The sequence below is a fragment of the Pipistrellus kuhlii genome, unplaced genomic scaffold, assembly GCF_014108245.1.
Source record: "Pipistrellus kuhlii isolate mPipKuh1 unplaced genomic scaffold, mPipKuh1.p scaffold_m20_p_5, whole genome shotgun sequence".
Taxonomy (NCBI): Eukaryota; Metazoa; Chordata; class Mammalia; order Chiroptera; family Vespertilionidae; genus Pipistrellus; species Pipistrellus kuhlii.
Window position 1 is genome coordinate 33,702,174 of NW_023425551.1, and position 14,557 is coordinate 33,716,730.

Here is a 14,557-nt window from a genome sequence, read left to right on the forward strand (position 1 = left end):
AGAAAAAGAAAAAAAAGAACTGAGATAACTCTGACTTCTCCCAGGCTTGCTCTTTTCTGTTCTTCCTCCACACTTAGGTACCTACAATCCACTCACCACCCCATTCTGCCATGTTGAAGGGAGAAAGTACTCGGTCCTAGAAATCACCTGGCCACTCTTGAGTATTTCCCAGCTCTACTCCTGGAGCATCTCATTTCAGTAGGAATCTGTTTCCCAGGCACCTCACCAGGTAATCCTTAAGGTCCAGAACGCTTGGGAAACCTACCCTAGAGACAGCTTAGACCTGATGAGGGCCAGATAATAACACCTTTGGTTATTACGAGACCCACTTTCAAGGAGCTGGAGTTTAGTAGACACCTCACTGTTGTTTACAGCATCTTTGTAAATTGGGGGGTTGGGGGGAGGGAGGAGAGAGGGTGACCGTGTTTGTGGCTCTTAATTGTTCTTCTTGGGGGAAACCAAGGCTTATGCCATAATGAACTCTTCTGTATAATGTTGGTGCTCTGACTGTTGGAAACTAATAGCTTTTCTCATTAGCTTTATCTATAGAAAGACAGGTTTGAGTCTTAGCTCTAGAATTTACTAGATGTGTGACTTGGTCATGGTGTTTAACCTCTCTAGGTTTCAGTTTTCTGATTTATAATTTGGAGAAAACCGTGTGCGATTGTGGTGAGAATTAAGTGATAGTGTTTTTGAACGATGCAGCTCAGTGGTAGATACAAGTAAGTGCTTACTAAATGCTTGCCGTCGCATTTATTATTGAACAGTTCAGATAGCGTGGAGATTTTCTGATGAATAATTGAGAGACCTCATCTGTTGAGCTATCTGAGGGAAATTATTTTATTGCAATTTGGGGCTCTTTTCCCCAACCTTCTTTCATGGTTATTGCTCTGTTCAGATCTTTTTTCTTTGTGGATCAATTTAGTCATTTGTATTTCCTAGAAAATGGTCTGTATCATTGGGATTTTAAAAATTACTAGCAGAGGTTATGCGTCGTATTTTTTAATTATAAGAAACTTTACTCTTCTTGTCTGTAGTTATATTCTTTATTGCCTCTAATTTTGAGTTGCCCTTAACTTCTCTCCCCTTTTTTGCTTAGTTTAACCAGAGCTTTGGTCTAATGTGTGAGTTTTTTCTTTTTTTAAAAAGCAGCACTTATTTCTAGGTCTTTTAAGTTATGCTCCTTTATTTTTCTCATTTTTTTTTTGTTTTGTTGCTTTAAAATTGTTTTGTTTGAACCATGGGCTTAGGTTTCAGCTTAGAATGAGCGCTTTGCTAGTGACTAGATTTGAGAACTAGATTTGAATTTCAGGTCAAAACTTTGGTTGACAGTAAGTAACTAGCCCCTGTGAGGGGCCTGGTTTGCCCTGATGGGGACAGGCAAGAAGGTGGAAAGGCACCTGGTCTGCTCAGTGTGTGCAGCTGGGAGCTCCGGAGCTTGCCTTACCTGAGAGCAGGTGTTCTCAGAAAGCAGACTCTCCGGGGTTTTGGAGTTAGAAGACAAGCCCAATGAATTCCAGATTTCACAGGTTGAATTCGGTACTTCTCCTCTTTGGAAATGAGTTGGGGTGGGGATTGGGGGGTGAGGCCAGGGAGAGAAAGGCACCTCACTTAGTTGAGGTTAATGGCATTGCAGCCACAGTGCTGCTTGGGCTTCAAGGATTCCTTTGTTGTCTGGTGGACTGCTGATTTTTAAAAATATTTAGTGAGTACGGGAAAATAAGGGAGACGCTTTACTCTTTGAAGTAGTGAGCCCACTTATTAGTCTTACTAGAATCTCGTTGCAGGAAGAGTCCTGCAAGAATAGGTCTTCCTGTGGCCATCTCCCCAGCCCTACCTGCTTCGTCCCTTCTCAGCCCACTTGCTTCTCCACAGCTTCGCTCCCTTCTGCAGCTCTTGGCGCTCTGTGTCTGGATATGCAAATTAATTGCAGTCTTGGTTGGGCTAATTTGCATATTCGCTCCTGATTGGCTGGTGGGTGTGGCTTGTGGGCATAGCAGAAGTAAGGTCAGTTTGCATGTTTCTCTTTTATTAGATAGGATAACATGCATTATTCCATCTATAGTCTCAGTTTCTAGGCATGTTCCCTAAAGCTACTGCCTCTTTCTGTTTACTGCGTGTTTTCTGCGAGTTTTCTGTGTGGCTGCTTGGCCCCCCTGGCCCTGGGTCCTGTAGCTTCAGGGATGAGTTTTGCCACCTGTTGACTTTTTTTTTATGGGGTTATCCCTGCCCGTCCAGATCCTGCTAAACTTCCAGCAGAGGGGGTGCAAGTGTGTGTCCCCTCTGGCCACCTGGATGTGTGGATCCTGGTGTTCTGCCAGGCCATGCTGTGACACCCACATTGCCTTCCTCAGAGCCCCCGATAGTGGCTTAAACAGGTCATCTCACACATACCACATCTCCCTCTCTCTCTCTCTCTCTCTCTCTCTCTCTCTCTCTTTCTCTCTCTCTCTCTCTCTCTCTCTCTCACACACACACACTTGTGATTTGCAGTAGTGGGATGTAGATAGCACTACCCTAGCTTTTATTGGTATTTGGAGGTGGATACTGGTGCCCAAGTTGGTCTTCTCCCTCCTGGTTGTCCTAACATGACCTCTACCCAGTCTGTCCCACCTTATCCTGGAAGTGGTGTCCCTTCATTTGTCTTCCTGTAGCACTTATTTTTATCCTTAATTCATCTTTGTAATTCCATGTTATATAGTCATGCTGATGAGTGAGTGTGTGTGTGTGTGTGTGTGTGTGTGTGTGTAATGAGTAACTATGCATCATTTTTTATTACATATGTAAGAACTGTACTTGTAAAAGGACTCGAGGTATTTTGTGGATTGAAAGACAGGGCAAGTGAGGACAATTTGAAAAAATTCTTGCTGAAGGCAGGAAGGCAGTTGGGGTAAAGCAATCTCCAGCTCCCATACAGAATGACCCTCTGCGAAGGCACTTTGCTTCCCCCCCCCCCCTTTAATGGTAAGAATTAACTTACATGAGGCCCACCCTCTTAAAATTGTATGTGTACAATACAGTATCGTTAACCACAGGCACAACAATATTGTACAGCAGACCTCTGGAATTTATTCACCTTGCATAACGGGAACTTTGCTTTGAAGCTTTCTAATGATATGTGGACAGGATTTCTTTGTTTTGAGCAGCTTTTCTTAGGAAAATGTGTTCAGCTGTAGCATCTGAACTGTTGATCTTTTGGAGGCTTTGCTGCAGGTGTCGTTAATGGCCTCTCAGGTTTCCGTTCTTTTGATAACGTCGTGACGTGTGCCTTTGGATACTGAGACATCAGAGGAACGAAGGGGCTTTTAGTTCTCCCCAGTCGGCTTCTTTATCCTCATGTCATTCTTCCTGGTTTCTTCCTTTAACCTTTCCCCAAAATTTCTCCTAATTTTTAGACTTAAGAAACCAGACTGTTAGATCCATAAAGGAGCAAGAAGGTGTTTTCCTGGTTAAAATGCCAGTAGAATTTTTATTGGCATTCTTTGGAGCCTTAGATTTCACAAAGCCCGTTTACAGAAAGTTTCCCACCACCTCCAGGAAAAGGATTTGCCCGAGTTACAAAGACTTCAGATGTGAAGGAATGTGAACACTGCTTGGTTTTGCGTCTGGGTGTTTGACTTGGAAGGGTGCAGTCCTTACCTACTGCTCCGTGTAAAGGAATTGCCTAGCACTTGTGGGTGGGAGGTGACAGATTTGGGTGTAATACTCCTAGAGTCACGTAGATATTCGGTGGCATTGTTACACCTGGCCTCGCAGTTTTGTGAACATTGTAAACGGGAAGAGCCACACGTCTGCTTTCGCCTGTGGTGGATCCTGTTGCAGCGGTTGTGATTGTGCCAGGAGGCGTGTGAGAGAAGCAGAGCAGCATTGAGACACGACCAAAGAACACAGTTCCACCTTTCCACGGAGCACACCCGGGCAGTCTGTGACACTGGGACTCACCATGGTCCGCCTGGAGCCAGGCTGTCCTGCAGCCAGGGGAAGGCCTCGATGCAGCCTCATCCAAACACAGATCAGAGGACGAGAAATGACGTTTGCAGGCCACCCTCCTCAGAGGGCGGGGCCAGGCCCTCCTGGGAAATAGCTGTTGGAACGACACATGACTGTGCACTGTGCTCATTTTCCCCATCTCACTCCCCTTGTAATCGCCATTCCTGCTCCTTTTAGGGACCAGCCGTTCCATGTGGTTTCTTCTCTCGCTGAAGCCGGTCTTAGGCTTATCCCCGCCTCCATTCACCATGCCAGGATTAGTAGTGCTGAAGCACCCTAGGTTCTTACTAAGTCCTCATTGGCGGTCCAGCACCCCAAGGTGCCAGTCCTGCCCAGCCCCAGCAGGAGAAAATCAGAGGAGGCCCGGGCTGCCCCCCTGCTCCCCTCTGCTTCGTCTCCACGTCCCGTATCAGACGTGGAGTCAGCTCCAGCCACTGTTCAGCTTCCGTCACAATCTCTGGAATAAAGTAATTCAGAGCTATTACTAACTAACTCACTGCATGACCTTGATTGGAGACTGGCCCCTTCCAAGGCCATGTCTGCCACGCAGGTCTGGCTTTCCTTCCTGGTGAAATCGGGTAATGCTCCTGCTTGTGCTTAGTAATCTACAAAATGCTGCCTCTTGAGTGGCTTTGCAACAATGTATCCATTTTGTAGCAAAAATCAAAAGCTACTTTCTAGCTGCTAGCTGCTTAGTTATCAACAGGGAGGATATGCTTGGCTACAAGTGATAGTTGTTGTAAAAAAAACGATTCTGGCAGGGCCCCTGCCTTCCTGCGTGCCACCACTTGTTCTATGTCTAAACCATGTACAATATTATAGATATTCCATGCCACTCATTTTCCAATTTTAAAAAAATATCAGTGCCCTAACTGGTTTGGCTCAGTGGTAGAGCGTCGGCCTGCAGACTGAAGGGTCCCAGGTTCGATTCTGGTCAAGGGCATGTACCTTGGTTGCGGGCACATCCCCGGTAGGGAGTGTGCAGGAGGCAGTTGATCGATGTTTCTCTCTCATCGATGTTTCTAACTCTATCACTCTCCCTTCCTCTCTGTAAAAAATCAATAAAATATATTTAAAAATATTAGTGAAGTTGACAAGGTCTTAGAAGTAAGTCAAAAACAAAATTGATAAAAGTAGTGCCTAGGTATCCCTAACCTTATTTCTTTAACTCTGATGTTGTTTGGGACCCCAGCTGCTGACTCAGCAGCCAAAGCCTCAGCACAGCGTGCGTGTGGTTTGCTGGCCGTGTGTGACCCCAGCAGCCGCTTGTTCAGAGCATGAATTCACAGGAGCCTGCTCAGCCATTGCCTAGCTGCACGATGCTGGGCAGCTTTGTAACCCCTCTGAGGCTCAGTTTCCCTATCCACAGAGGTGGGCTCATTAAAGAACCTCCGATTATGAGTTCCAAATAAGTTCATACTTGCCCGGTACGAAGTTTGTGCCATGTAAATATTCCTTATTATCGAGGGAAAACATGCTTTCACTGTTACATTTTTAGTCTACCCCTACTCTCGCCCCTAGTTCTGTGTAACATTAAGGTATACAGCATAATGACTTGACTTACACATATATTGTGAAATGATTACCACATTAAGTTTTGTTAACATCTATCATCTGATATCGATACAAAGAAAAAAAGAAAAGGTGTGATGAGAACTCAGGATTAACTCTCCTTACAACTTTTTCACAAATAGAGCATACAGCAATGTTAACTATAGTGATCATATTGGACATTGCATCCTTGATACTTACTTACTTTATAACTGGAAGTTTGTACCTTTGACCACCTTTATCCAATTCCCTCCCTCCCTCTCCCTCCCCATCTCCCTGCCTTTGGTAACCACAAATCTGATCTCTCCTTTGTGAATGTTTGTGTGGGGTTTTTTTTTTAGGTGAGATCATACGGTATTTGTCTTTCTCTGCTGACTCATTTCACGTGGCATAATGCTCTCAAGGTCTATCCCTGTTGTCACAAATGGCAGAATTTCCTCCCTTTTGTGGCTGAGTAATATTCTGTTGTACACATGTATTTATCACGTTTCCTTTATCCATTTGATCCATCAGTGGACACTTTGGTCATTTCTATATCTTGGCTTATGGTAAGGTAATATCTCTTCAGTATCTTTGGATCGGGTCCCAGAAGTGGACTTGCTGCATCTCTCTGATACCAGTTGTTAAAGTGTAACATTCCTCATGGTAAGTTTTATACCTTTGCCTCTTTCCTGCAGGCTTTCGTGGAGGCCCAGAACAAGATCACCGTGCCGTTCCTTGAGCAGTGCCCCATCCGGGGGTTGTACAAGGAGAGGATGACGGAGCTGTATGACTATCCCAAGTATAGCTGCCACTTCAAGAAAGGAAAGCGGTACGTGTTGTTGCTTTCACTTAATTTTATTTCACTTTTCTAATTGATTGCATTCTTAAATGATAAAACAAGTTCTGAATAACTTAGCAGTTTATCAAATTAATTCGTTTTAAAGAGGATTCATCTCTATGCTTAAATATGAGAATATCTTTTGGTCTATTGTCCAGATTTTTAAAATAAGGATTAAGAAATTTAGTAGATGTCACTATAATGAAAAATAAATTTTGAACCACAACAAACATGATCACCAAAAAAGAAGAGCAGAGGAAGAAATTTAGTATAGATGTGTCCTACGATGGAATTGGGGTGTAAACTATTGTTTTCTTATGGCTGGTAATTGGTGAGATGGCATGGTTCATAAACAACAATGGAGATTTGTTTGCCTCTAAAATTTAATTATCTTTGGTTTGTACTGCTTGGAAAGATTTTCTTATTTGCATTTCTTCTATGCAAAAATGAAAATTGCCCAGGAAGTATTGTAGAACCTGATAATGTGCTTCTCTTGTTTTCTTACACACACTCAAGCCTATTCACTAGTTGGTTTTTTAAGCCTCCTTGGAAGCATCATCAATAATTCAGTACTCCCTTTCCCTCAAGGATCAGCAGCGTGGAGCGGCATGCCAAGCCCTGCCCACCACCTGCTTTTATAAACGAGGCTTAAATGGCACGCACCCATGTCCATTCACTTATGTATTGTCCATGGCCACTTCCGTACAACTCACAGTGGTGTAGTAGCAGCGAAGATGTGTGGCCACAAAGCCTGAAATATTTTCACTCTTGCCCGTTACGGAAAAGGTTTGCTGACCCCGATCCATCAGCCTTTTATTTAGCAAATAAAAGTCTTTGTCTCTGTTTAGTTAAGGTGCAGGATTTGGATACTTAAAGCAATTCAGATCAACTCTGGGTACAGGGAGATGGTGGGACCTACAACCTAATCCCCATGTCCTGTTTGCTGCTGTGTGTGTGTGTGTGTGTGTTTGTTGTTTGTTTTTTTGCTTATGTGCATTTGGTTTTAATCCACAAATAGAAAACTCCACCGCTAAGTAAAGACTGTCTCTGCCCCGCAGGTATTTCTATTTTTACAATACAGGTTTGCAGAACCAGCGAGTGTTATATGTACAGGATTCCTTAGAGGGTGAAGCCAGAGTGTTTCTAGACCCCAACGTCCTCTCCGACGATGGCACGGTGGCCCTTCGAGGTGAGTACTCCGCAGCCAGGCCCCGGGAGTCCCAGGCCCCCACTCCGAGCTCCGTGCTGGAGCAGTCACCGCGCCTCTGAAATACCAGACAGAGCGTGGACCCTGTTGCAGAACAGATGCACACGCAATGTCAGGAGAGCTATTTTTGCACAGTATATTTAAAACAAGAGCGTGATCACGTGTCCTTCCTATGGCATGAAACAGATCTGGAGGATACTTGTCACTGGCCTCCAATTACCGCCGAGGGCTTCTGAGATCCTGAAGTATCTTCATCATTTCCCATAATATCCCTGAGAACCATCTGTGATTAGAAACACAATCCTCTTCTGTAAGAAATTTAAACTATACCAAGAATGCTTCAACAAAAATATAAAAAGGAGTATTTATGAGATTCCCTTTCCTTGGGGGGGTTGGGGACTGGTTACGAGTTTTAAAATTTAGGTCATTGTCAGTATGTTAGAATTAAAAGTAAAAATTAGACAGCTTGGTACCCTGACCTCTAAAGATGCAAGTTTAAAAATTGAGCCAAAACCGGTTTGGCTCAGTGGATAGAGCGTTGGCCTGCTGGCTGAAAGGTCCCAGGTTCGATTCCGGTCAAGGGCATGTACCTTGGTTGCGGGCACATCCCCGGCAGGGGGTGTGCAAGAGGCAGCTGATCGATGATGTTTCTAATTCTCTATCCCTTTCTCTTCCTCTCTTCCTCTCATCGATGTTTCTAATTCTCTATCCCTCTCTCTTCCTCTCTTGTAAAAAATCAATAAAATATATTTTTTAAAATTGAGTAAGGTTAGCCTACTGTTGCTGTATGTCTCCTAAATAACCTGTCCCAAAGATACCCTCCTCCACAGGCTGTAAAGATTACCCCAGGTTTGGGCCATACACACTAGTCCTAGGGTCAGGAAGTATATGGTTCTGTGGCTTAATAACTATCCTCTGAGAACCATATCTTGGTAGCATTACAGGTGTTTTAGTGCAGTTGGCTCATCTTCTGTAACAATTTCTGTTTTATTAAGAAAGCATGGTTGTAGGTTCAGTCCTACAGAATTGAGCAGTTGGAACACTGACGTCCTATAATCAGTTAGGTGGGAATTAAACAGATCTGTGCAGGGACCCTTTTATAAAGGCATTCAGTCATTCAGTGGTTCCCTCTCCTCCTCTCCAAAGGGGCTGTGTGTGTAAATGATGATTCTTCACTAACTGGTATTGAAAGTAATAAGATGCCAGCCAGCTTCATAAGAGTGTTCTTCCACGAATTGGAACTTGGAGTTGAATGAACTTATTAATATGCTGGTTCTGTGAAATATTATAGGATTCATTTAGTTTTAACAAAGGTCTATCTTGCAACTCATCCAGAAAGACTTCATTATAACAGTCTCACCTCTCGCTTTGATAGTTCATTCCTGTAACTTTTTTATGGAATTGTTGCCATCTTCATGTCCTGATGGGTGGAAAGGAAAATTCAACACGGGGCCTGGCTTCAGTCTTTGACAGTGGTATTTAGGGAATTTATAGGATGGGTGGTAAACATTCAGATTCTTTTGATAGTATATACATTTTTAAAAATATATATTTTTATTGATTTCAGAGAGGAAGGGAAAGGCACAGGGAGGGAGAGGGAGAGGGAGAGGGAGAGGGAGAGAGAGAGAGAGAGAGAGAGAGAGAGAGAGAGAGAGAGAAACATCAATGATGAGAAGGAATCATTGATTGCTGTCTCCTGCACACCCCCCCCCCCCCTGGGGATCAAGCTTGCAACCCAGGCATGTTCCCTGACCAGAATCGAACCCGGAACCCTTCAGTCTGCAGGTCAATGCTCTATCCACTGAGCAAAACCAGCTATGGCTAGTATATACATTTTTTAAAAATATATTTATATTGATTTCAGAGAAGAAGGGAGAGGTAGAGAGAGATAGAAACATCAATGATGAGAGAGAATCATTAGTTGGCCGCCTCCTGCACACCTCCTACCAGGGATTGAGCCCGAAACCTGGGCATGTGCCCTTGATTGGAATCAAACCTGGGACCCTCAGTCCGTAGGCTCATGCTCTATCCATGAGCCAAACCAGCTAGGGTGTAGTATATACATTTTTAAAATACATATTTGAACCCTGGCTGGTTTGGCTCCGTGGGTAAAGTATCAGCCTGCTGACTGAAGGTTTATGGGTTCAATTTTGGTCAAGGGCATGCATCTCAGTTGCAGGCTCATGTGGGAGGCAATCAATTGATGTGCCTCTCTAACATCGATGTTTCTCTCTCTATCTCCCCTCCCCCCTTCCTCCTCTCTCTCTAGAAATCAATGGAAAAATTACTTTGGGTGAGGATTAACAAAAATAAGTAAAATATAATTTGAAATAAATTTTATTTGGAATTTTTCTGAAAAATTTTTAATTACATATAGCTAATTCAAACATTACAATGTTATATAGAGTGGAAAGTGAATATTTTCTCCCCATCATCTTCTAGATTCTTTGCGATTATATACACATGACCCTGGGTGTTGTATAGGAATTGTAAGTGATTAATAAGCAGGCTTTTTAAAGTTTTAGACGTATTTCCCATTAATAGAGGTCTCATGTAAAACTAGTAGAAAACCTCTGAAAATAGTTGGGTTTCTTTATAATAATTTCCACTCTCCCTCCCCCTACCCCACCGGTAAAGTTCAACAAACATCCTAAGAGGAAATTGGAAATTTCTGGTGTTGGTGTCTGGTACCAGGTGCTGTACCATAATGATAATTCATAATGATGAAAGCTGCCATGCATGTGCAACTATTGAATATTTGTCAGGAAACATTCCATGGTGATTACAATGATCTAGCTGTCATGTCCCTAAAGAATCGGGCACAGTGGAGTAGTCCATGGATGGCGTTGCTTTTCTTCCTTTTCCACGGTCACTTTTGGAATGTGGGCCATGTGAGATCTTCCTCGCAGGCCTCCTTTGCCTGGGCTGGTGGTGTTCGGATAGTGTGGATAATCCTCCAGTACCAGTAGTGCTCAGTTGTAAAGAAGGATCTCAGATGGTTTGGGATCCATTCTAAAAATTACCCAATGACCCCCAGTTTAGTTCTGTTTCACGGTGTGTGTCCTAATTTAGTCATTACTCCAAAGGCAGTTTCCTTACTCCTTCCTTGTTCCCGTCAGAGGGTAAATAAAAGGTGCTGAAAGTCCCCTATGAGCTCTGCTTTCAACTGAGAGAAATGGAAAAATGGAAGCGTCTTAGTGGACATAGAATCCAGCACTTCATTTTACAGATGAAGAAAGGAAGACTTGCTTACAGTCATCAGGCAAATGCCTGTAAGACATGGGCGTGGCCCTCAGAGTTCCTCGCCAACACATTCTACCTCCGTGTAAGGCAGCGTTGTGGGACAGGGCAGGGCATCGTGTCCCCATCACTGTTTGATTTCTCCTGTGTTCCATAGGCTATGCGTTCAGTGAAGACGGTGAATATTTTGCTTATGGTCTGAGTGCCAGTGGCTCCGACTGGGTGACAATCAAGTTCATGAAAGTCGATGGTGCCAAAGAGCTTCCAGATGTTCTTGAAAGAGTCAAGTTCAGCTGTATGGCCTGGACCCATGATGGGAAGGGAATGTTCTACAACTCTTACCCCCAGCAAGATGGAAAAAGTGACGGTACGTTAAGACTTCAGGTGAAGGCACCATTTTTGTTTTTTATGAAATAGAAGTGTGACTCCCATAACTTTAAAAGAAAAACTAGTCTCTAACAGTTTGGTCTAGGGCAAGCATGTCAGACTCTCGGCCCACAGAGAATATTTTGGTATGTATCGGTATGTAAGAAACATTTTAATAAAAATTCTGTAAGTTAATTTATACATCATTTATATATATATATACACACACACACACACACACACACACACACACACATATATATATATATAAAGGCTAAGTGACCGACTGTATGTCCAACCGACCGGCCAGTACATATGATGCGCCCTGACCATTTAAAAAAAAACATTGCCTCTCGAATGTTACATGTGAAGCTCTCACTGGCACCAATCCCACACGTCTGTTTCAATCTGTCATTGTCGATCATGAATTTGATTGTTTTAGTTGATATTCAATGAATAGAAGAGCCCAAGTGATCGAAGGACTAGTCAACCAGTTGCTATGATACGCACTAACCACCAGGGGGCAGATGCTCAACACAGGATCTGTCCCCTGTTGGTCAGTGTGCTCCCACAGCCAACCTCTCATGGCTCCTTCCGCCAGCTGACCGGCCAATGTCCCACAGCCTCTACCCCAGCGGGGTGGCCTGATGGCCCTGATCAGGGCAGCCAACCTCCCACAGCTCCTCCCCCTGGCTGGTCAGCCCCAACCACTGGCCTGGCTGAGGGACCCCACTCATACCCAACTTCATGCACTGGGCCTGTAGTTATTAATAACGAACTACAACATTCACCAATGACTGATAACTATAATCGTGTTGCATTCATTTCCCTTAAGTGCGTTATGTGCAGGTGCACCATTTCTCTCTATTATTAGCAACAAGTATTTTAGCAGCCAATTGCCACATGGTTAGTTGCCCCAACCCGCAGGGCAACAACGAGGGTACGCAGGAACCACCTAAGAGAATGAAACAAACAGGGAACACGAAGAACGGAGGAAAGACAAGGTTCTGATCAAGCCTCCAACTTTATTTTTTGAAATGGCAGTATATATACAGCAGGAACAAAGGGGGGCAGGGTTGCCTATGCAGAGGGGTCTTTGGCAGTGTATAATTGGTTTAGGCACTGAGTGACAAGGTGGTAAGGTATCTGGCAACACAGGATTGGCTAACTGCCAGGGCGGCTTAACATTCCAAGGTGTAACATTCCAAGGCTGGACTAGCTATGGGGGAGGATCAGGAAGGGGAAGTTTCAGAGATGCTAAGCAGCAGGTTAATCTTTAGCCTCTGGCCAAACCCTCAGGGCACCGCATAACTTCTTCTAGAAGGAACTTAATTCTATTTCCTTAAGACGGAGTTGCTTGTCTCAACTCTGATGGCTCCCAACAGTTAGTCTTGGACTGACTTGTTTGGTGTGCATAACAGGAAATATTTTGCTTTCAGAGAACAAGAAAAAAAATAGGTTCATTTGTGTTACACTTATTAATTTGTGCAGTTATTTAGTGCCTGGTAAGTTAATGTTCAAGAAAAAATATTAAGTTTTTATTAAAATGTTTATTATTTTATGTTAACGATTACTCATTTATTTCAGCCCTTTGTATTTAGCATGCCTATCGAAATAAACTTATGTTTTTATGAAAATTGAAGCTTTGGTTTAGTTGTGGCCCACATAGACTTAAACCTTGTTTGTTTGGCCCGTGTGAGCCTTTGAGTTTGACATGCTTGAGTTCTTCAAAAAATGTTATATACCAGATAACTTTGTTGTGTAACAGGTCACCCCAAACCTCAGTGGTTTAGAATAACGACCATTTATTTTGCTTGAGTCTGTGGGTTGTCCAGGCAGTTCTGGGCTCAGCTGAGTTCCATCACGTATCTGTCTGTGGTCAGCTGCAGGTCAGGTGGCTTGGCTTTTACATGTCTGGGGTCTCGGCTCTGCTCTATGTGGTCTCTCATCCTCTAGCAGGCTAGTTCCCATGGAAGCTCAGCAGGATTCCAAGAGGGAGAGCTGAAGGCACAACTTCTTAGATGCCTGGGCTTGCTGCTGTCACTTTTCTGCATTCTGTTTACCATCCCCTATTCAAGCATGTCCTGGGAACTGTGAAAAATTGAGGCCATTCCTGCCATCAGCCTTTCACAGACGTGTTCTACGTCCCAGGGGGATCATGGAGAAGATGGATTTTTTTCATAAAACCAGCTTATTTAAGGATGTTAAGTGATTATAAATTTTTTCTGCTGCAATCATCATTGATCTCTTTCCCCGATCAGCAGTTACAGTCCCCTGTAGGTTGCATTTATCTTGACACTTTTCTCCTTGTTAACGTCCCATACACATCTCTTCTTCTCCTCTTCAATCTCAAAGATCCTATAGTGTCCAGGGGTCCCTCTTTCTTTCCCCCCCCCCCCCCTCCTCATCTTCCCAGGCAGGAAGGGTCCTGTACCTTATCAGCGTCTTTATGCCACTCCATATTCCACTTGGGGATAGCATTCTCATGTTTCTGGACTGGTCTTGACAGGTGGCTATTACAATCCCTTTGTTAGAGCTGTGGAGCTGGGATGCAGAGTCTCGGGTACCTTTTTTAGATCCTGGGCCTGGCCAGTGCTTTCTACCTCACATGTTGCCCCTTTACCATGACCTATATCTATGTTATCTTTAGTTATGCTCTCCTTTCTGTCTCCCCTCTCTCCCTCCCAGTTGAATTAGGAATAAGGCTGTAACACTTTCCATCTTTGGGCTGTGTTTACCGTCTGCTGCCTTTGATTATGCTACTCAGTACCTTTCTCTGAATTCACCAGGGATCTGCAAGAGGAGCTAAGAGGTTTTAAAATCAAAGATGTTGGCTAAAGAAAGACCTCTGTATCTGTACTGAGAGTGCCAGTGGGTTAGAAATTGTTGGCTATTTCCAAGTTCTTGGAGATCAAAAAAGCATATAACTGGCCATTTATTGTTAGAGAACAATGTTTATTAAGTTAATTTGGGAAAAACATGAAAATTTCCAGTTATCCTCCGCTTTCAGTGGCAACTATAGCAATTGCGATTGACCTAAGAAAGCCGGTACCTCCCGGCTGTCAGTTGCTGCCCTCTTGTCCAGAGAACCTCAGCAGCCACTTAGGGTGAGTGCTGGAGGCCCTCGCAGTAAAAGCTGAGCCGTTCTGACTGCGCACTTCTTACCAGTGTTCCCAGAAAGCCTTTGGAAAATCACCAAGTGCTCTAAGGTGGTGGTGGTTTTTTCATTAAATTTACTGGGGTGACATTGGGTAAGAGGATCCATAGAGATTTCAAGTGTACATTTCTGTGATACAAGATCTGGATATTGCACTATGTGTCATGGTACTTTTTTTTCATTGTTCTGAAAGCTTGGCACATTTTCAGAATAAAAGAAAAATAGT

At 43.7% G+C, this 14,557-nt stretch overlaps 1 protein-coding gene across 1 annotated transcript in view; it reads left to right on the top strand.

Annotated features, from left to right (window-relative positions):
- Positions 1–14,557, top strand: part of LOC118706083 (prolyl endopeptidase) — a 108,644-nt gene that overhangs the window by 16,017 nt on the left and 78,070 nt on the right. The window contains exons 3-5 of the mRNA XM_036415255.2: positions 6,219–6,352; positions 7,420–7,550; positions 10,966–11,175. Coding sequence (XP_036271148.1) covers positions 6,219–6,352; positions 7,420–7,550; positions 10,966–11,175 — 475 coding nt within the window. The remainder of the gene's footprint in view (positions 1–6,218; positions 6,353–7,419; positions 7,551–10,965; positions 11,176–14,557) is intronic.